General features: G+C 32.1%; 2 protein-coding genes across 2 annotated transcripts in view; both read right to left on the reverse strand.

The window, feature by feature from the left end:
* Positions 1–5,415: 5,415 nt before the first annotated feature.
* Positions 5,416–13,850, reverse strand: LOC113393636 (zinc finger protein 729-like). Its single transcript, XM_026630626.2, has 3 exons — positions 13,550–13,850; positions 11,582–11,722; positions 5,416–11,334 (listed from the first exon to the last, which is right to left on the reverse strand). Exons 2-3 carry the CDS (start codon positions 11,694–11,696, stop codon positions 5,960–5,962), a joined length of 5,490 nt encoding a protein of 1,829 aa, XP_026486411.2. The 5' UTR covers positions 11,697–11,722; positions 13,550–13,850; the 3' UTR covers positions 5,416–5,959.
* A 2,896-nt stretch (positions 13,851–16,746) lies between these two features.
* LOC113393634 (GTP-binding protein 2) overlaps positions 16,747–22,381 on the reverse strand; it is a 32,421-nt gene continuing 26,786 nt past the window's right edge. The window contains exon 18 of the mRNA XM_064220173.1: positions 16,747–20,914. Coding sequence (XP_064076243.1) covers positions 20,872–20,914 — 43 coding nt within the window. The 3' untranslated portion in view covers positions 16,747–20,871. The remainder of the gene's footprint in view (positions 20,915–22,381) is intronic.

The raw sequence follows: 22,381 nt of genomic DNA on the forward strand, positions 1-22,381 counted from the left end.
AGGCCTCCTCTCCTGTTGAGGAGAAGGTATGGAGCATATTCCACCACGCTGCTCCAATGCGGGTTGGTGGAATACACATGTGGCAGAATTTCGTTGAAATTAGACACATGCAGGTTTCCTCACGATGTTTTCCTTCACCGCCGAGCACGAGATGAATTATAAACAAATTAAGCACATCTAAATTCAGTGGTGCCTGCCTGGGTTTGAACCCGAAATCATCGGTTAAGATGCACGCGTTCTAACCACTGGGCCGATTATGGGCGTTTTACAGCATGTAATTTAAATGAATATTTTCGAAGATATTACAGATTTAAAACGCAGGGACATAGCGGTTTGTATTGTCTAACGACTGAAAAACTGTGAACGTTGTAAGCCATTCTGTAGTTTGTTTAGTATCAGCATTGCACCCGAGCGAAGCCGGGGCGGATCGCTAGTAATATTATAAACGCAATAGAAACTGTATGACTGTTGCTCTTTCAAAACCAAATGAACCAACTTTCATGAAATTTGGTATGAAACTTGAACTCCAAGGAAGGATATGTCCTTCCTTTTTTATGCTTAAAACTTGACAATCAACCCTTAAACCGCGAGTAAAGTCGTGGGGGAAAGTGTACATATTACAATATATTACTTCAGTGTACACTACAAAGTCGCTGTTACTACGTCGAGTCCTATGCCCAAAGGGCTCCTAGAAGAGATTGCTTTTTAGCGATAAGACCGCCTTTATTTAAACTGTTTTTTTTTTTAATGTGGATAATTGTATATCGATAATTAATGTCAGCCCGCACATGAAACGCTGGAGTTAGGTTAGGTTAGGTTAGCATGTAGAATAAGGGTCTACGGATACGTTTAGATCATAATACATATAACTCTTGGCTTACGCGGTGCCACTAAAGCTCCCAGTCGGCATTTTTTCCGACATCTTCAACAACGATCGTTTTATTTCAGCCATTTAGCACAAAATCTTAATAAATTATACACGCATCATCCGTGCATTGGTGAAAACAGTAGGAAAAGTCTATTCCAATTAAAGGAGGATATAATTTACGTATGATTTGTTAATAGTTCAGGTATATGCACTGCTAATAGTTCTTGACTAGTATAAATTTATTTATAATACGACACCATTCCACTGAACTACTTATATCCACTTTAATTTTACTTCCAAAATTCCGATAAGTTTCAAATCCATAATAAATATTACAGACTAGTTGTCGCCCGCGGCTTCGCTCGCGTTTAGAGGGATTTGTTGTCATGTTTTGAGCAAAAAAAGTAGCCTATGTCCTTCTTTGGAGTTCAAGTTTGCTTTGTACCAAATTTCATCAAATTCGGTTCATTGGTTTGGCAGTGTAAGAGCGACAGACAGACAGACAGAGTTACTTTCACATTTATAATATTTTATTATTATTCAACCTCTCGACCAATGATATCGCGTCAATTCGCTGTAAAATGTTGTTTATTTTCCTTTTGTCCTGGTGTGGTTGGAATTTGTAATATATCTAAGACTAGACATGATTTGCTCTTTATTTAGACGTATTACAGATTTGAATACAAGTACTTACAGAAAATCTACATAATATAAAACAAAGTCCCGCCCTATTTACACGTAAATCTTTTAAACTACGTAACGGATTTTAATGCGGTTTGCATCAATAAACAGACTAATTCAAGATAAAGCTTTAATAACCGGAAAAAAATATTTTTGTTTTTGTGTTTGTACGCTATATAGCTAGTATAAAATTTACACTGAACAATAACATTGAAACTACAAAACAAATTCAACATTTTTTTATTCAAATGCAACTTTAAAAAGAGTATTCTTAAATTTTAATTCTAAGCCTTACAAATACATGACAAAAAAAACATTAAAAAAAAATTACCAACTAGAACATTGAAATCTTTTATTTAATTTACACATGCAATTACATATAATTTATTAATCTATTAAGGCATTTACATCGGAGACGATTAAAATTAACGGTTATTCATAGATCTTGGTGACGTATACGTACATCATACTGGTATAGACATCTCTTTCTAACCCTATACGTTAGAATGAGAAAGCCATTTATTTCTTCTTTTGAATTATTTCAGTTTGCGTATCGTTAATGTTGAGGGTTCAAGAGGAAAGAGGACTGAAATGGCAAAGAAGTATTGACCTTGAGAAGCAAGGCCAGCTAGGACATAGGCCTAACTTAGACATTTTTTTTAGTAGACGAGTCCTGTAGGCCACTTCACAAAATGGAAAGGGTTTATCAAATCAATATATATCAGTAAGCAGGCCTACCCAATCGACAGGTGACATTATATAGGCATTTTATTGGAACAAATATACATATCTCCAAGAGAGAATTAATGTGGGATGAAAGAATGATTCATATCACAGAAACGGTGCTAATTAGTTTTCTTAAATACTTTAATCAGGATGAATGCTTAAAAGAACAATGACACATTTTTAATGAAGTTTACAATTTATACAACGTCGATGCATCAACACAACACAACCTTGGGAATTAAGATCTCACGTCCCTCGTACCTGTTATTACACTGGATGAATAAAAAAATGATTATTGCTCCTCGGATTTGCTGGTGAAGTAATAACAGTCATTTCTCATCAACAACACACTGAATACTGCAACATAAAATTCCTTAAAATATAGCTTGTTCAACAGGCTACATGATGTAGTCTTGTAAAGTCGTCGTATGTCTACGAGTGAATTGATTTATATACAATACTCTTAACTGCCAGATTCGATGGGCATTAAAATAAAAAAAAAATGGGGTAAAGATCGAGGGAATTCAAATAATTAATAGCATCCATCTACGGATGATTCCACATCGCTCAGTCTCATACAATACTAAATATATCATTTTGTAGTTTTCACATGATTGACACACAAATAAAAAAAATTGTACACATATATATGATGATAATATTGGATTACATGTGACACACCGTATTTAAATATTAACAGTAAATGTATGAATAAATCGTTAGACGTTACTTTAATGGACACTTATTAGGTAAGTAAACTGGCAAATTGGCGACCCATAGACATTGGTTATACGCCACTAATCTTGGGTACAAAAACTTTGTCACTTGTTCCTATAGTCAACCAGACAATTCACATTTCAAACCGGAACACAACAATACTGATGCTGTTTGGTAGAATGAGTGATAATTGGTAGGCACCTCGCACAAATCTACCACCTACTTTACAAAGTTATGACGTCACAACTGTCACTATTGCAGACAAATGTCAAACTAATATTATAATTGCGAAAGTGACTTACACGTCTTAATTACTCAACCGATCATTATGACATTTTGCATACACATTGTCGGGTACGGAAAAGGAGATGGCGGGGTACTTAACCTGGCACCGGTCTTACCCCCCACAAAGTACGAAAACAAGCTATATTTTATGGAATATCAAGGAAATACCAAAGCAACAGAAGACTAAAAATACGTCAACATAATTAAAATTGTACAACAAATAATTCTAAGAAATGTATTACGTCATATTGATTCGTTGGCGATTATTTTGGTGCAAAAATTCTTTAAGCTATTTCGACAGAGGAGACAAGAATAGTAGTACCATTATTTTTAAACCTCCAGCGCTATTCTGTTAGAACTCACATTGCCACTCGTGAAATATTGAAAACCGACTTTTTCAATTCTTGCATCTTTTTAAATTTAAATGTTATAAGTATTCAAGTCAATGTCGCTGATATCGCTACATCCGGTTTATCGATTTGACAGTGTAGGCAACTACTTAGGTCTCCAGCCCCCTAAGCTGGCAAAATAGGAAATAAGGTTTAAAATTGCATTTTTAATAAAATTAATAAAGCTACGACAGCCATTCACGAATTTTCCATTTAGATATAGAGATGACGTTGTCTTCCTAATATACATATTAAAAATAATAAAAAAAAAACTTATAATAAACGGCCCTTAAAGATGCCTCGCCAAGAGGCCCGATAAGGTTAATCCGGCCCTGCGAAGATCAGTTTTCGATTACGATCGTGTTCTAAAGTGATTTTCGAATTTGTTCTTACAGAATAGCTCCTCTGTCCTGTTCATGTCTGTTTAAAGATCACGTACAACAAAACCGTCACCAACCGTCATTCAATATTTAAAGAATTTTAAAATGAAACCATTTTGTTTCAACATAGTCATTTTGACATTGTCGTGTTTGTGTATTTCTTATAAATTAAATAATTAATAATCAAATTCATATAAACAACACATGCTCAAAAATACATCACATTTTTGACGTAAATGATTAATTGATGCTCATATTTTTACAGAACTAAAGTATAATCTACGAGCTATCCTACAGTTTGTTCCAAGAGAGAAAGAGACAACAACAAAAGCGATAAAACATAATAAACCTTCCTTGTCGCATTCACATCACGTGGTACATCTTCGTAAAAAACAAAATGGCACAATTTCGAATTTGTTTTTTAAATGCACGACCTTGGCACTTGTTTCTTTTTATTCTGACCATTAAACTATCTAAGACAATCATCAAATCATCATTTAAACGAATTATTGTATAATTTCTTTCAACTCAGCTAACCCGGGGGCCAATTCTAACTTCTAACGGTAATGTTCCCGATTCGATTGCGATGAACTGTCAATATTTTAGTAGATTTGGTGCCCTAGGTGTCTCCTTTTAGCGCTCCACATTATACGTGATATTAAAATTGTTACTGTTTGTTAAGTGTACAGAAATAACGAAGTATACTCTATTCCAACTATAACAGGAAAAAAGAAAAATAAACAAGATTTGACAGCGAATTGATATCATTGGTTGAGAGCTTGATTAATATATGATATTCACTATGGATTTGCGAAAAAATTGCGTTTTGAGCGTCGATGAAACCGTTATCGGAATTTTGGAAGCAAAATTAAAGTGGAAATAAGTAGTTAAGTAGTTATGAATAGTGTTGTATTATAAAAATAGATTAATCATAAACTCTTAGTAGTGCACAATATAGCTGAGTTATTAGCAAATCGCATGAAATACGTAAATCTAAGGTTTGTTTATCTTTTTTCCCATTTCCATTGGAATATGCTATCTGATATGATTATAGAGAATATTTCAGTATATTTATGGGTTCCGATCTTATTAACATGGTCACATAAAATCTTTCTAATCATAAGTGTTACCTATTGTGACTTTAATGCGACAAGATACGGTAGTCTAAATATAATCTTTAATATTAAATGAGACTTTTTTTTTGTATTCAATAACTTAATTATAAAATCAACATACATAAAGCTCATACCAGAATATGCAATGCGTTTCAGAAATGGTTTTGGTATAATTTACATTGCAGAAAATTTCGACTAAGTTTTGCAATGATTCAAATAAATCGAAAATACATTAAGTATCAAATGTGTTTGTGTGAGTGTGAATTCGATAAAGATGAAACGGTCAACAAAAATGTGTAAAATGTTCTGCAAATCGAATCCGATGATTTGATTATAATTCTAAACAGTTTAATGTTCCTACAAACACAAACGAAGGCTTGAATTTAGAAGTTAAATACCGCCTGTATTTCTCACAGTTCTTTTAAACTGTCCACACTTTTAAATTAGTTAACATCGAACACTAGAAAAATATAATTTTTCAATCAAAAATATACTAATTTACTTTTCAAATCTCTTTTATATTTTAAAACAAACTTTAGACAGTTCTAGAAACGATATAAGTATTGAATTTTCGGTTTTATTCTTAACAATCGTATTAATTAAGATTTATTTTCATATTTTCTTTACACTTCACTGGATTAGTCAGTCACTGACACTGATTACGAAATGGCTGTACTGGCTGTATGAACACATTGTGTCTTCACGAAATAACTCTGGAACGTATGTAATTAATATTTAATGAATCACAATTGATCGAGGTATATTCCACAAAACAGCAATCAAATAATCGTTCTAATCTCAAGACGATATATCCGTTAAAATTAAAGAGGTACTCTTAACTTCTAACATATTTTCTGACTCTGAACTAGGCGCTGTTACGATTTCAACATCATCTACCTCTTTATTTATTTCTCCATCGTTACTAGGACTGTCTTCATTTGAAATAACGTCATCAATATAATGTGCTTTAGATTCCGTAACAGAAGCAGTCGAGTCAACCGTGTTTTCGTCTCTTTCATTTTTTTCATCTTCCGTATCGAAATGTGTGGTCGTCGTAACCAATTTCGATTTTAATCTATCCGCTGCGGAATATGTATCGACTTTAATTTTGCCATCATTAATATGGTATTCTTCAACGATCAATTCGTCTATACTGAAAGATTTTTCTCTATGCCCTTTCATGTGACTTCCGAGATATTCGCATAGAAATTGCAAATCGCATAGTTTGCAAGCTATGTATTCTGTTGGATCTAATGATACATGACTAGTCACGTGATCATGACACGCATCTGCGAACGTAAAGTAAACGTCACACTCGCTACATTTGTATAGCTTGTTTGTTAATTTATTTGTTTGTTGGAAAGTAGTGACCGCAGCTTTAGCTTCGTCAGCAACAATTAATGGTTTATCAATAACTTTCACGTTTGCTTCAGCATCATCAGCGGACTTATCCATTACTTTTGGACTGACTGTTTTACGATTATGTGTTAAGGTATAATTTGGATCGTGATGTAGTTTAAGATGACGCGTTAATGAATTCTGCGTAAAAATTAAATCACATTCGGGACAGTTGAATTTTCTTTCGTTATGACGTCCTTCATTAATATGACGATCTAGCGTCCTTTTATGTAAGAAATTTAACTCACAAATATCGCATTTGTAAATTTCTTCAATAAGACTATTACTAATTGAACTTCGCACTGTCCTTTCTGAACTAGTCGTATTTAGTTTAATATGTTTCTTGGGAATTTCTACGTCGGTACAACTTTTCCTTTTAAAAGTTACTTGTTTATTTCTATCAACAGTTTCATCTAATTCAGGATCATTGTCTATATCGACTAATTCATTAATCTTTTGATTATTTAATCCTTTGTTTAGACTTCTATTTACTTCGTCGAATTCTAAATGATCAGACGGTAACGATTTTCTTTCATAATGAACAACTGATAAGTCGTCTGCATCGTGGTGAAGTTTAATATGACGCGTCAATGAATTTTGCGTAAAAATCAAATTACATTTAGGACATTTGAATTTCCTTTCATTGTGACGACCTTCGTTAATGTGACGTTCTAATGTTCTCCTATGTAAAAAGTTCAAATTACATATCTCACAATTGTAAATCTCGTCAATAAAACTGCCACTGGGCGAACTTGACAGTGTTTTTTCTGAAACAGCAGTATTTAGTTTTATGTATTTATTGGGAATTCCCTCGTCGCCACAAGTTTTCCTTTTAGCAGCTCGTTTATCTTCACCGTCAGATTCGTCCACATCAGATACATAGTCGATAATATTAACTATTTTATTTGATTGATCTTTTAAAGCTTTACTTAAACTCAAATCAACTACGTTGAGTGTAATAAGATCAGAGAGAGCTAAATGTCTATCATGGTGGATTAGTTTATGCCTCGGACAACTGTGACATGACATTAAAAGATTACAAATATCACATTTAGTAGGCTTCATAACAATTATATGATCACTTTTGACATGATTAAATATGGCTCTGAATGATGTAAAGTGAATTCCACACTTGTTACAACGATATAAAGACTTTGTATCGTCATATTTAGCTCCATCTTTAGCGTCTATGGTAACGATGAATAATTTACCACTTCGTGGACCGCATCTTTGCAAACCTTGGTGCAAATTTATCATTGATTTATGGAAAATAAGTCCACATGTATCACATTTAACACCATAATTGTCTGTCGAACACGAAATTTGGTGTTCCAGTAATGCAGACGGCGTTACGAAAAGCAAATTGCATTCTGTACATTTAAAGTTTCTTAAATGTGCGTATCTCAGGAATAGGGGGTCAAGTTCCTCGGTTTTTGGTTTGTTTTTATTAAGTTTCGAATGCCTTGGAATCACTGTTGTTTTTCTATATTTTGCATTTGTCAAATGAGTAGCTGGTTTAGATTTTTGTGGGTAATTTTTTAATACATCTTTGCTCTTGAATGTTTTGATAGTTACATTATGCTTTGTGAAATTTTTATCTTCGTGGAATTTCTCGTGGATTTGCATACGGGAACAATGGAATGGCATTTCGCATAAACGACATACTTTCTGGTAGTTATCACTGATGCATATGTGCCTTTTTATATTCATTTCTCTATGCAAACAGACGGAACAGTCTGAGCACTGATACAGGACTACCTGGTCTTCCTTGCGACGCTCTCTTTCTATTTTACCGTTTTTAAAGACGAAAACATTGATATTGTATTTGGTAAGCTTAAATTTATCATGATACATCATGTGCTTGTTCAAATGCGACGATCTGAACCACAAATGACATTTCGAGCACTGTTTCTTCTGTTTGTTCGTACTGCAAAAATGTTTCACGACGTTATTTCGGAAAACGCATACTCCACACTTTTTGCATTTGTAGAAATTGTGTACTTTTGACAAATCGGTCTTTTTGTATTTAGAACGAACTAAGAACTTGGGTTGATTCTTGCCTTCTTTTGACATTTTCTTGGCCATGTAAATGTGATAATCGACATGTCTTTTGTACTTTGATTTGTTTATAAGTTTACCACAATGTTGACAGCGAATGAACTTCAAACTTTCAGGATTCATCTTCGATCTCAACGAATCATTTACATATAAATCTTTCTCATCATTAAACGATATAATTCTGAACGTCTTATTCGTGATTAAGTGTTTTTCGTGCAAATAACAGTGATAATTCAGAGAGGTTTTCGTTGAAAAACTTAAGTGGCACATTGAGCAATTAAATTTGATCGAATTAACGCAATTCAAACTATTCTCAGCGTGTTCGGCTACTGCGTTACAATCGACGATGATCTTACACACAACGCATTGGTAAATCGTCAAATCGATCGGTCCATCAACCATCAATTCCATTCGAACACTTCTCGTGTGTTTATATTTGCTTTTATTTAAAATTTGGTCAACTTGCTCCTTCGCTAATGCTTTAAATATATTAAACCAATCATCAGTTAGAAGCGCATCGTAATTGTAACGAAGAATTTTGAAGGAACTTTTAGTTACACTGTTCGCTAAATGTAATTGCTTATGTTTCTCGTAACATGTGCTGACAATTTGTATATCACATATCGAGCAGCGATTTATGGTAATATTGTAGCTTTCCATGTTACAAAAGTGGTTCTGACTATGCTCGACTACTTCGTCATAATCGTCAAGGATCGTGTCACAAATCTCACAGAGATAGAGAATATTCCAGACGATTTTGAGAGATTCGTATTTCTTTATCAATTCCGGTATATTTTCGGTAAAAACTTGCTTCTTCTTACCGGAATATTCGTGAAATGGAACGTGTAACTTATACGCGAGATCACTAAACTTTTCACCGCAATAAACACAAATCTTAGCTTCTTCAACGTCACACACGTGGCTCTTAAGAGCCATACCACTAAAGAACTTCACATTACATTTGGAACAGTTCTTGAAATCTGGAAATGGGGGGTTGATTTTCCTCAAACTCTGGGTGTTTTTGAACGTGAGATCGCGAAGTTTTAGGTTGGGGAATTTCTTGTGCTCCTTTTTATGCGTCTGAAAGCTCTTGGTCGAAAATTTAAGTCCACACAACTTGCAGATACGTTTCATGAGATGCGTGTTACATTTACCTATGTTGTGTTTATCTGGTAACTTATTCACCTTCATGAAACACTGGCATGTGGGGCAGTAGTAGTAGAACTTCTCCTTCTTCAATTGACGTCTCTCTTTCTTTACACAACTTAACGCCTTCACTTCAGGTTTCTGCGTTGTCAATTGGTCGGCGCTAACGAAATCAACGACGAGAAACTGTTCCAAACCCAATTCATTATGTATTCTTTTATGTTTCGTTATCGCATGCTCGTGTACACGAAAATTGCATAAATTACAATTCACTGAATCGCTTACCGTACAGCCATTTATGTGGTATTTAAGTAAAGTTCTCTCATCGAAGCAAATTTTACAGGATATACACCGACACAATAATTTGTTTAAAGTATCGTCTTCAATCGTTATAACTTTGAACCGATCGCTCGATTTATGCTGAGTGGTATGACTATGACGATCGACCAATTTGAATGAACGTCGACATTTCTTACACTTCCACTCCCCCTTTTTAAGCACACAACGTTTCGTGTGTTCAACTGCAACAATACACGATACAAAGTGTAGTTGGCATTTATTGCATTTGAATAACGTCGATCTCGGTATAGGTCTTCGATTTAAGTCAATCTTTTGGGGCGAAAGTTTCTTGGGCGACAATGGTTCCAATTTTATTTTATTTTCCAATTTTATACGACGATTGGTGACGTCACTTGGTTTACTCGTATGTTGTGCGGCCCGATGGATCTTCTCCGAATAAGCCGATGGAAATGTTATATTACAAGGGAGACATTTAAACTTATCGTTTTCAACTTGATCCTCTGTTTTGTTATAAAACTCTGGATGGTGGTACAATATATGACCATTGTAACTCTTATTGTTTTTAAACTTCGCGACACAGAACGCACACTTATAGTTCGTTATCACACGCTCTGGTAAATCAGGTAGCTCTGTACGGTGCTGATAAGTGACGTGACTGATTAACTTATTCACATATTTGAAATAACACGAACAAATTGGACAGCGGAAACATTCAACGTTCGAATGTATCATCTTATGTATATTACACGACACTTCACTTTCGAACACTAGATCACAGAATTCACATGCAAATTTCCTCGGCAACAATTCGTATGAGTGTTTTAGTAGAGCTATCTCGTCTGGGAACACAACATTGCAATGATTACAGAGATTATCGCTCGTCTCTTCTAAATCCAGTTCGAATTTCAATCTGGCCGATATGGAGCTTTTACTTGTACTTTTGATCGCCTTGTTATTCCTAACTGCTATTAGGAATGAGTGCGTTGTCATTTTGTGGGAGTCGAGCGCATTTTCGGTGGGAAATAAAATCTGGCAACTATGACAATAACAGGGATTGTTTGCCAATAGAATACCCCAGTCTTCCAACACAACGAAGGTTTCTAGAAGTTTTGGCACAGTTTCTTCATCGTCTGACGATGAGTCAGACGCGCAAGGTTTTGTTCCCAGGATTATTCTGTTCTGATATAAATTGGGGATATCGTCCTCGATGTCCTTGGGATCCGTTTCATACTGGAGAGCCCCATAGTTCTCACTATCGAAATCAAGGTTTTCTGTAAAGAGATATGCATAAATTTAACCGGTGGTAGCTTTACTTTTCAATTTTATCAATTGTCTCGAATTTCCTACCTATTAGACGGAATTTCTTAGATGCTTAAGTTATAAAGTAAGTAACCCAAGATTATGTAGTAGTTAGTAAATAAATAAGAGGCCTACTTATGTGAGATGGATAGTAAGTAATTATTTGAAAATACATATCAAGTTTGCAAAGAAATAAAATTAGAAATAACAATTTACTACCTTCCTCTTCATAGTCAATCACTTCAGTCTTGATATTTGTTATATCCGGAAATATATTCTTGATGTGTGGGTTGTCTAAGACATCATGTTCCTCTATGTCTATATCATCAGCCATGGTGACACCTGTAGTCTAGATCTGTGCTGGAAAAGTAAAAAGTATCAATCAAAAACTTTATTCTATAAAACTTACTAATATTATAAAAAGTTTTTGAAGACAGAATGATCTTGGTTACCCTTTAGCAGTAAGTATTGAACAGATTTTAAATTTGGAATAGAGATAATTTTTTTTTTCCTGTATCCTTTATTTGTACCAACAGGGCACAGTAAACTGTGTCTCTCGCCAATGTCATTTGCAATGGAGAAGATACAATGGAATTTGAATGGTACAGACAAGATTACAAGCTCAAGGAATAGAGATAGGTTACCCTGAATTAACACAGAGGATACATAACATATGCCTCATCCCTTCACAAATGGGCCAGTGTAATCACAGGCACAAGGGACATAACATCTTAGTTCTCAGGGTTGGTGGCGCATAGGTGATGTAAGGAAAGGTTAATATTTCTTACCATCAGCCCATATAAATATATAACCAAGGAAATAAAATTAAAAAAAAAATATATGGGCATAGGTGCGGACAGATGTTAATATAGTAATAACACAACTGACTGCTAAATATTAGATTCTAATGGCAGGAATTGAAAATAAACAACATTAATCTTGAATTTACATGCCATCATAAGTCAAAAAACTGCATTTTAAATGACATTAAGATCATTTTTGTATTTATGGAAGTGGAATAGTATATTATAAATGAAGATATATCAATAATGGACTGTTTTAACTGCTAAATAGAGCCCCACTATCAGGAAATTGCCTGGAATATGTTCTAAGTTTTGTTTAGATTTATTCCTCCTGTTATTTCCATTGCACCTGAATACACTTGCTTACTCTCTTACTAAATCTAATCAAAACCTTCAAAGGTCGTCAAATTTCAGTGCAAAACAGACACAAGGGACATAACATAGTACAAAAGATTGGTAGCACATTCGCAACGTAAGAATTAATATCTCGTATTTTTAATGTCTATAAAAAACAAATATAAAAAAGGTGTACAATGAATATTACTAAGGTAAGTGTTAGAAAATATTCCAAATGAACAGACATTCTAACTAAATCAAATCACAATATTTTTATTCATATAGGCTTTTGATAAGCAGTAAAATCTTCAAGCCCAGCTGCTGGTAATATACAGATATCGAGAAAAACCAGCATGCGACTCAATGGTAAACCTTTTCTATAAAACAAAAATTTATTTAGTGTACATACTAAGCAATTAGATAATTTCTATGTTAGATCTATAAATTGTTCAAGTTTGTTTACCAATGGTGCGAATATAGACTGATTTTTATTTACAAAAGTTACATTAGCTCATATGAAGATGCTTAGAGTGCTAGGACTTTTATTATAAGAATGAAATAGTAAATAGACATATAATGATTATTGCGATATGATAATTAATATTGTTACAAATATATTATGATGCAACCGTCTTAATACTATTTTTTAAAGAAATCTCTAGAAAATCTTCAGTTCATGATATTCTATTTTTCATAAAGGGCCAAGAGTGTTTTAAAGTTTTAACTGTAAATTAATTTGATTGAGATATGGAACACAATCGAAATTTAAATTAACTTAGCAAGTATACCTCTTTTCGTTTTGTCATGAGCGAAACTCGTGTTTTAATAGCTATTAAATGTAATTCACAAGATAGTGAACATTACAACTACATAATATTGTTAAAATAAATTAAGTTACCTGAATTATTTTTTATATATAATTATAATAGCATAACAATCTTGACATTATTATATATAACGTATATTTATTGCTATAACAGATAAGCTATATTAATATACTTATTAAAATCCCTATAAAAGTATTTTTTTAAAGAATAATTTTACTTACGTGTACTTTATTCTTCCCCGATTTATAGTTATATACTTCTTTAATCAATACTATAAAAAATAGGTATTAATAGTTGATAGGGTTGTATAGGCAAATTCGTATTATTAACGCCTCTCATAAATGTTGTCTAACGGGAATGTTGATGTATGATCGAAACGTTGACGGTTTTATGTTAGATATTTTTCTTGTGATTTCATATATAACATTATATCAAATCGACGATTAATTTACTTTAGAAATAGTTTGAAAACAAAATTTTATATAAAATTGAGAAGTAATTCTTTGACGTATAAGCTACAGTTTTTTATAACCTATTTCATGTTTTGATATGCATTCCAGTATATTAATACTTACGATCAGAAAGTAGGAACGGAACACACGTTTAACATGACATGCATAATTTTTACTTTGTGTTATATTAAATATTAATTTAATAATATGTTAAGAGAGGAATAGAGATAACTTAAATATTAATTAATATTATTTATTACTATCAAAATGAAATTATTTCATGCCTTAATTTTGTACAAACGAAACGTAATGCCTATCCCTTTTATTCGTGCATTATTTGATTTTACCATACCAGAGCTTAGGATTTTATATAGTAAAAATATATATTTTGGATGACTACCTTTACTTTAGAAAAATTAAATACTAAATATAACGTACCAGAGTAAAAAAATTTCGGTTTGAGATTTTACCGAGATCAGGCAAGAAATTCTGAAGTTACTTTTTTTTTTTAAATAAATTGCTATACAATTATATGAATATATCATGTATGCAAATCGATTAATACAAACTCTTTTTTATATTTACTACAGAAAATAAATGTAGGCGTAAAATAAAATGATTGAATTTTTATTAATAAAATATTTTTTATTACTTTCAAATATCTTATAGAAAAACCTTATTAATTTATTTGAAAAATAACTCTACAACAAAAAAAACCCATATAATTCAAAAGTAAAATTTTTAAACTATAATAATGTAATCTTACGGTAACATATATAATAACTTATATATGTTACCGTAAGATTACAAACATCATTAGATTACAATCTATCTCGTCAGATTGTAATCTATCGAAGTTAAACTGATGACATCACAAAAGTGCAACCAACCTTGGGATCTAAGATATTATGTCTTATCCTATGCAGTTAAATTGTGATCGGCTAGCTTAATTAAGGACGCCGTTACTTGTATTAATAAAATGAAAATGTTTATGTTAAAATGAAAAACACAATCATTTTCAATTGATAAGTTACTAGCTGTTACCCGCGGCTTTGCCCGCGTAGAATATGAATGTATTTACAAATTAACTTAAAATGTTACGTTAATGTAATACCTCTTTATATACCACATTGGTGTGTATTTCAGCCCTTAGGGTAGAATATCCAGAAACGCTTAAATGAGAATCAACTCATATTTAATCGGTAGCCCAAAAATAAAATTTCGACCTTCTAACTTCAAAATGACAGACTTCCAGACTAACCTGAATACGAAATGTTAACACTTATTTTGCCCTTTAGGCCTAAAATATCAAGAAACGCTTAAATAAATAAATACGTATCTACTCATTTTTAATCAGTAGCTCAAAGATAAAGTTTCATGCTTCTAACTTCAAAAATGACGGTCTTCCAAACTATCCTACATACGAAATGTCAAACTCCATTTCACCCCTTTGGCGTAAAATATCCAGAAACGCTTAAATACGTATCAACTAATTTTTAATCAGTGGTACAAAAATAAAGTTTCATGCTTCTAAATTCAAAAATTACAGACTTCCAAACTAACCTGTATACGGAATGTTAACCATATTTCTCCCCTTAGGCGTAAAATATCCAGAAACGCTTAAATACGTATCTGCTCATTTTTAATCAGTATCTCAAAAACAGTTATTTGTTTTTAATTTAAAAAATGACGGACTTCCATAAAAACTTTCATCAATTATTTCACTCCCTCAGATGTAGAATATCAAAAAACGCTTAAATACGTATTTACTCATTTTTAATCAGTATCCCAAAAATAAAGTTTCATGTTTGTTACTTAAAAAAATCCTTATGATCGTTCAACCCTTATTTCACCCATTTAGTGGTAGAATATCCAAAATTCCCTCCCGAGTGGGTGTCATGATATGTTTTTTTATAAGTGTACAGCCTAAAATATAAGTTTTATGCTTCTAGTTCTAAAAATTCTAAACATGACAATACTTTCAACAACTTACAACCTTTCATCCCCCTTTTCAACCCTTTAAAGCACCTATGTCCTTTCTCAGGCTCTAGACTATTTGTGTACCAAATTTCATTTAAATCGGTCTAGTAGTTTTGGCGTGAAAGCGAGACAAACAGACAGACAGACAAAGTTACTTTCACATTTATAATATTAGTATGGAAGTATGGATTGTTATTTCAATGGCTAGAGAGCTCCGATAATAACCGCGTCCGATCGCTGTTAAATTCAAAGTGCTACAGGGAGAACCGCGGCCTCCGACGCGCCTATAGCACGCTCCCGCCGCCCCGGCCGGCCGGTACCATCGCAAACGCTACGTTCCGCAATTTTTAAATCTGTAATATCTTCGAAAATATTCTTTAAATCATATGCTGTAAAGGGCTATATAGATCAATATTAAATCAACAATGTATTTAAGGTATTTCATTGGATAAGGATTAATGCTGTATAGGTTAAAATCGCTTCCAAAATTAGCCAATATTTGTGGTAAAAAATAAAAAACAAAAAAATTTTATGTAATGTGTGGATTATTACTTACGGATAGACACATACCATCGCGGACTTTTTTGTACATATTTTTGAGGTGTACAATTCTGTAGTACATTATTTTGATCTATCTCATAGTGTTCAGCCAGCGTTTGCAATAGATACGCAAAAAATGTGTCTTTTTACGACATCACATTAGATACCTCTAAAATTATCAGTGTTTATCTATTATATTGTCCACGTATTATACATACAAAATCATTCTCTTTAAATCACTCTATCTATTAAAAAAAACCGCATCAAAATCCGTTGCGTAGTTTTAAAGATTTAAGCGTACAAAGGGACATAGGGACAGAGAAAGCGACTTTGTTTTATATTATGTAAAGATAAAGGTTTTTAATAAAACATCCAGAATATGTACTGTCATTGTTTTTATTATTATCTAATAATGCGCTTAAAAAAGTTTGTTTTTTTTTTTCACTTTAAATATTGAAAGAAATAATTTATACAGTTTAATACATTTTTTTTATTATTAATACTCAGCATGTTTCTAAGTTAGTAAAATACATTGAATTAATTTATTTAAACTCCAAATCACACAATTTAGTTAAAAGCAAAATTTAAAAAACAGACAAATTTTTAATAATGATTGAGCTAAGATTTATTCCTAAAACGTCGTTTATTTTTGTCAATTTTCAGTAGTTTCTCATGTCTCAAATTTAAATAATGCAAGCGAACTTCCACAGATCACACACGTACTTCATTCTATAACACAAATAGGTTCATTCGCCAACCATTCGACTCTTACATTAAATTAATTAGAATATTTTGATAATTTGAGACATACAGATTTAATAAAATATGTACTCAATAGATATGTAATAAGGACTTTTATTGTATGCAGGATTAGAAGTGTATTTTTTTTAATTTCAAACATTTTTACATGGGTAAAGCTAAAATGAGCCTTAGATTTATACAGATAAAACACAAATTTGTTGGTAGACGGGTAAATATAGAAAAAAATCACTTATAAGTTATATATTTTCTTAGTAGGACTTATTTTATAGGTATTATTTTATCTAATAAGTATATAATAAATAATTTCCTTCGAATTGTTTTTACTTACATAAAGCAAAACAAAACAACAGATTAATAATTAATTTTGTCACATGCCCTTAAAAATGTCACAATTTCAAAATGGTGTCACGTCAAATTAATGTCCAAACTTATTAGAGTTATTAGGCAGCCTATTTATGCTTTTTTTTATAACTGTCGAACACACAGATTATATTAAAGAAATTATGTTTTATCTGCAGGGAGCCCTAATGAAGAACATTATTTTCTTATGACATCAAAATGGCCGTTTAAAATAACGAACTATTATTTTCATGAAGTGATAAAACGAATTTTGTACAAATATACAAAAATGTAAAATATAATCACAATTTTGTTTAAAAAATTCTTCTAACTTCTTCATATTTAGTAAGTAAGTTTAGTAATAGACGGAATTTAACTTTTATTTATACTGATCTCTGATTGGAATATTACATGATTTAATAATAAAGTATAAGCTTGCTTAAAATTTACAGTGTTGTTACAACCTCTATTCTTAAGTCAAGTGATGGTAAATAAATACATAGTTTTTATAAACAAAAATACTTTAAGCATTTTAAGTATCATATAAAGTAAATTAAAAAATAAAATCGAAACGAAACTCAATTACCTTACATTGATTTAATACAAGTTTTCGCCGTCTGTTAGGGTACTAGGGTTTAGGTTTAGGTATAAAAAGGCAGGCTATGTCCTTTCTTGGGGTCCAACTCGCTTAATAAGAAACAGAGTTACTTAGTTATAAAATCAGTTAGTATAATTATTTCTGATACCACAGATAAAAAATGGAGATTGCTTCAATAAATTGATGATTTTTTGAGTCATTGTTATGTCATTCATTTAAGCTAAATGAGTATGAAATATTCCGATCATTGGTAGTTACGTTACATTAACATGTATAATTAAATAAAAAAACGCAATTAATAACCACTTACAGGAACTAAATAAATCATTTAGCTTTAATATACAATATTTAATACTAAATGAAAACTACGAGAGGTAGTGTTAATATTAATCGCGCCAAAATTAGAATTTCAAAATGGCGTCGTGACGTTTGTGTAATTAAAAACATCAAGCATATATTTACGAAATATGTTAATATTCTTTTTATTATTAATATATAATGTTTATCATATAAAATACTTGTATTAAATTAGTAGCAATTTATTATTGGATTCTAACATATAAGCGTGGCTTAATACAAAAGTAGTATTTGATTTGTAAGAGATAAATAAAAAAACAGACTTAATCTTAAAGATTTGCACTTGGGGCTTGACTAAACTTTTTAGATGGTTATATATTGTAATGAACAGTTATTTATGTAACAATTATATAATATATAATTTCATTTGAATAATAAAGTAACTATTCAGTTTCTTGGTAAAATCTACATTCAGAATCGGTTGCTTTACATTTTTTTTATTCTTGCAAAATCATTTCAAGATTCCATTCAAATTAATTGAAATGTCGCTTGACCCAATTTTAACGGAATTAAAAGAAAAAAAAAGACATTAAATTCAATATTAAATTAAGTTCACATGTTAAAAATTAACTAAAAAAAATAAACTTAATTCAATTTGAACCTATAAATTGGTATACAATATAACTTAAATAATTTGTAAATTAAAATTGTATAATATTGAATATATAAATAATATAAGGCAGTAATTATTGACTTGTCAGATATTTTTAATGTGGCAACATTTTTATTAGTAACTGTTAAGCCCGGTTTGTACTACGGTATATTAGAAAATATTATAACGTAAGTCATAGTATCGATGGCTCCCCATGCGCTACTATTGATATTACCGTTACTATTGACTGTACCGCAAAAAAACATTCGTTTCTAAAAGAATTAATACATTTTGCGCAAGCGACAATGTTTAAACCTGTTCTATTGAGTGAACCAATATTAGCAACACTGATTACAGATATCATTGGTCGAGATTTTAATAATCAGTGATATTCATTGCGAGTTCGCGGCAAAATAACGACGTTGTTATCGGTACTTTGTAAGTAATGTAAAGTGTTTAGTCTATTCCAACCACAAGGGAACATGAGCCAAATGAACAACATTTGACAGCGAATTAACGCGATGTCATTGGTCGACAGCTAGAATAATTAATTTGTGATATTCATCATGGATCTGGTAATAAAATGAGTTTTTAACGTCGACGAAAATGTTATCTGAACTTTGAAAGTAAAATTAAAGTAGACATAAGTAGTTACGTGTAATAGTGTTATTTTATAAGTAAATATGTATTAATAAAAAAACTATCAGTAGTGCAAAATATAGCAAATAGCATGAATTATGTTAATCTTTTGTTTATCTTTATTCCAATTTTAATTGGAATAGGCTATAAGTAGTTAAATGGTATAGTGTTGTGTTATAAATAGCGATATATTAATAATGAACTGTTTGTAGTACACAATATAGCCGAGTTATAAAATCTACGTCTAAGGTTTGTTTATCTTTTCTCCTCTGGAATTATAATGACCGATATTAAATAATTTACCATTCTGTAAATTGTCTGTGTAATTTTCAATCGAGGCGATTAAACTTCAATCCCATAGCGTGTAGTAACTTTCAAATAAGTTAATATTTTAACTAAGATACGATAAGATTAAGTTGATCTGTCGCACTAACGTCACGAAAAGGTAGGTAAGAAAAATGACATAAGTAAAAATTTCATGTTTTAGAATATATATATTTTTAAATATAATTCTTAACACCCTTTTTTTAATTTCAAATAGATAGTTAGATCTTGGATTAGTTTCCAATGTTATATTCGTTGTGATAGAACACTTACTCGATGCATCCATTAAAATATTTTATATTAGTTAAAAATGGTATGTAAGTATGTCTGTATTGTACATAAATATTAGTTTTGGATTGTTATATATAGAAGCTTTTTATATTCCATATTATTCTATTCAAAAGAACAGATGCTTTGAATGTATTTTATACTTAATAAAACTTTAACATCGACTATGTTTCTTATATTATATTAGATAATGTGAGCACATTTGAAAACTCTTCCCCTTTCCCTTCCCTCGCTTTTAAGAAATTTTAGACCAAAAAATAGCCTACGTCGTTCCTTGGAGTTCAAGCTTACTTCAAATTCGGATTAGTGATTTGAACGTGAAAGAGCAACAGACACAGTATTCACAGATCAAATTAAAACATTAAAAAAACGTCTCAAAACGTTTCCGCTCATGACTCACGCGTTTATAATATTAGTTTAAATTTATCACCAACGAGGTTTAAATATGGGATTCATATAAGAAACGTTGAAATTCCGATATTTATTCAATCGAAACTAATTCCGTGACCGAATGTTTCTCGCAAAAACTTTAAAATGGAGAATACTAACATCCCCACCCAATCATGTTGTTAATACGACAAGAAAAGGTTGTTTATATATAATTAATATATTTAATTTATCTAGAATTTTCTAGAGAGATCTCGAATTTTACATTGGAGCTTAGTACAGAATTCATGGTATGTAGGGGAAGGTCTGGGTGACTCGGCCGATGGCTCTGAAACAAAAAAATCGAATTAATATCTAAACTATATAATATAATCATTTTATTAAATAATATTTTAAACTGCACTGGAATTCCTTACAGAATATGGAAAATTACTACGAGAAGATTTTACTAAATTCATCGCCTATGGGAGTTAAGTGGAGGATGAGCTTGTTTGAAAATTTTACAAACATCAAGTTAGATATATGTATGTATATAAGTATTTAAGAGTATGTTAATGAGTTAAAGACAGACGCTACTGAATGATAATTCACCACCCAAGAGTGAATCAAAGAAAACTGTATTTAGGCTTTTGTTTATAAGTAAAGAATATCTGTTAAAGCGTATCTGAAATTTCATACCCAAGAAGGATGGAGCAATTTGGAGGGGTTCAAGTCTACATACGATGACAATTGGTAAAACACACAGGATAACTTCAATATGTAGTTTGAAGAAAAGACAATTATTTAACTGCCTTTTGGTCCATTGACTAGATCCCCTAGTCCCCAAGTCGGACAAATCAAAAGTTATTGGTTCAGTAACACCCCGGGGTCTGGAAGCTGGAAGCGTGTAACTCCCGTGCCTCGGTGCGACCGTAAAGCCGATGATTCCGCGCTAGAACTCCTGCCGGTCGTGGCCGATTATTAGAGTAAGAGATAAGAGACTAGAAGAGAGAATAGAGATTGCACCTGTGTTTGCAATTGGGCGCCATAATATATCGTAGTTGGCTTGTCTCCTTGAGGTTGGCGTCGTGGCCGAAAACTATCAGGACGACATCATCCTAAAGCATAATACAGTAGAACGCCGATCATCCGAATTAATTGGGACCGGTGTCGATTCGGATAATCGGATAGACTGATAAAAGAGAAAAACGAACCGTCACACATAGAATAAACTTTATTAAGTTTAATATCCAGTGGTTAGAACGCGTGCATCTTAACCGATGATTTCGGGTTCAAACCCAGGCAGGCACCACTGAATTTACATGTGCTTAATTTGTTTATAATTCATCTCGTGCTTGGCGGTGAAGGAAAACATCGTGAGGAAACCTGCATGTGTCTAATTTCAACGAAATTCTGCCACATGTGTATTCCACCAACCCGCATTGGAGCAGCGTGGTCGAATATGCTCAATACCTTCTCCTCAACGGGAGAGGAGGCCTTAGCCCAGCAGTGGGAAATTTACAGGCTGATTATGTTATTATGTAAGTTTAACATACAGTTCTACGATGAACATCTCACTTAGAGCTAGTTGCAACCTAATCAGGCTTTAACAAAATAAAAAATACTTCGTTTTAATTTTTTGTTACGCTTAGGACCGATTCGGATAATTTGCGATTCGGTTAAGCGGCGTTCGGATAATCGGTGTTCTACTGTAATAGTGAATATGTCTGACATCTGACGTAAAGTCTCTACTCTTGAGAAGACGAGCTGATTCCAGATGCCTACATCAGATGAACTATGAACCCTCTATGACACT

This window comes from Vanessa tameamea, chromosome 31 (assembly GCF_037043105.1).
Source record: "Vanessa tameamea isolate UH-Manoa-2023 chromosome 31, ilVanTame1 primary haplotype, whole genome shotgun sequence".
Lineage (NCBI taxonomy): Eukaryota > Metazoa > Arthropoda > Insecta > Lepidoptera > Nymphalidae > Vanessa > Vanessa tameamea.

Excerpts from the sequence above, each read along its gene's own strand:
- LOC113393636 (XM_026630626.2), bottom strand. The coding sequence starts at position 11,696 with ATGGCTGATGATATAGACATAGAGGAACATGATGTCTTAGACAACCCA. Across the intron at positions 11,335-11,581 it reads GATTGACTATGAAGAGGAAG|AAAACCTTGATTTCGATAGT; the intron begins GTAGTAAATTGT and ends ATCTCTTTACAG.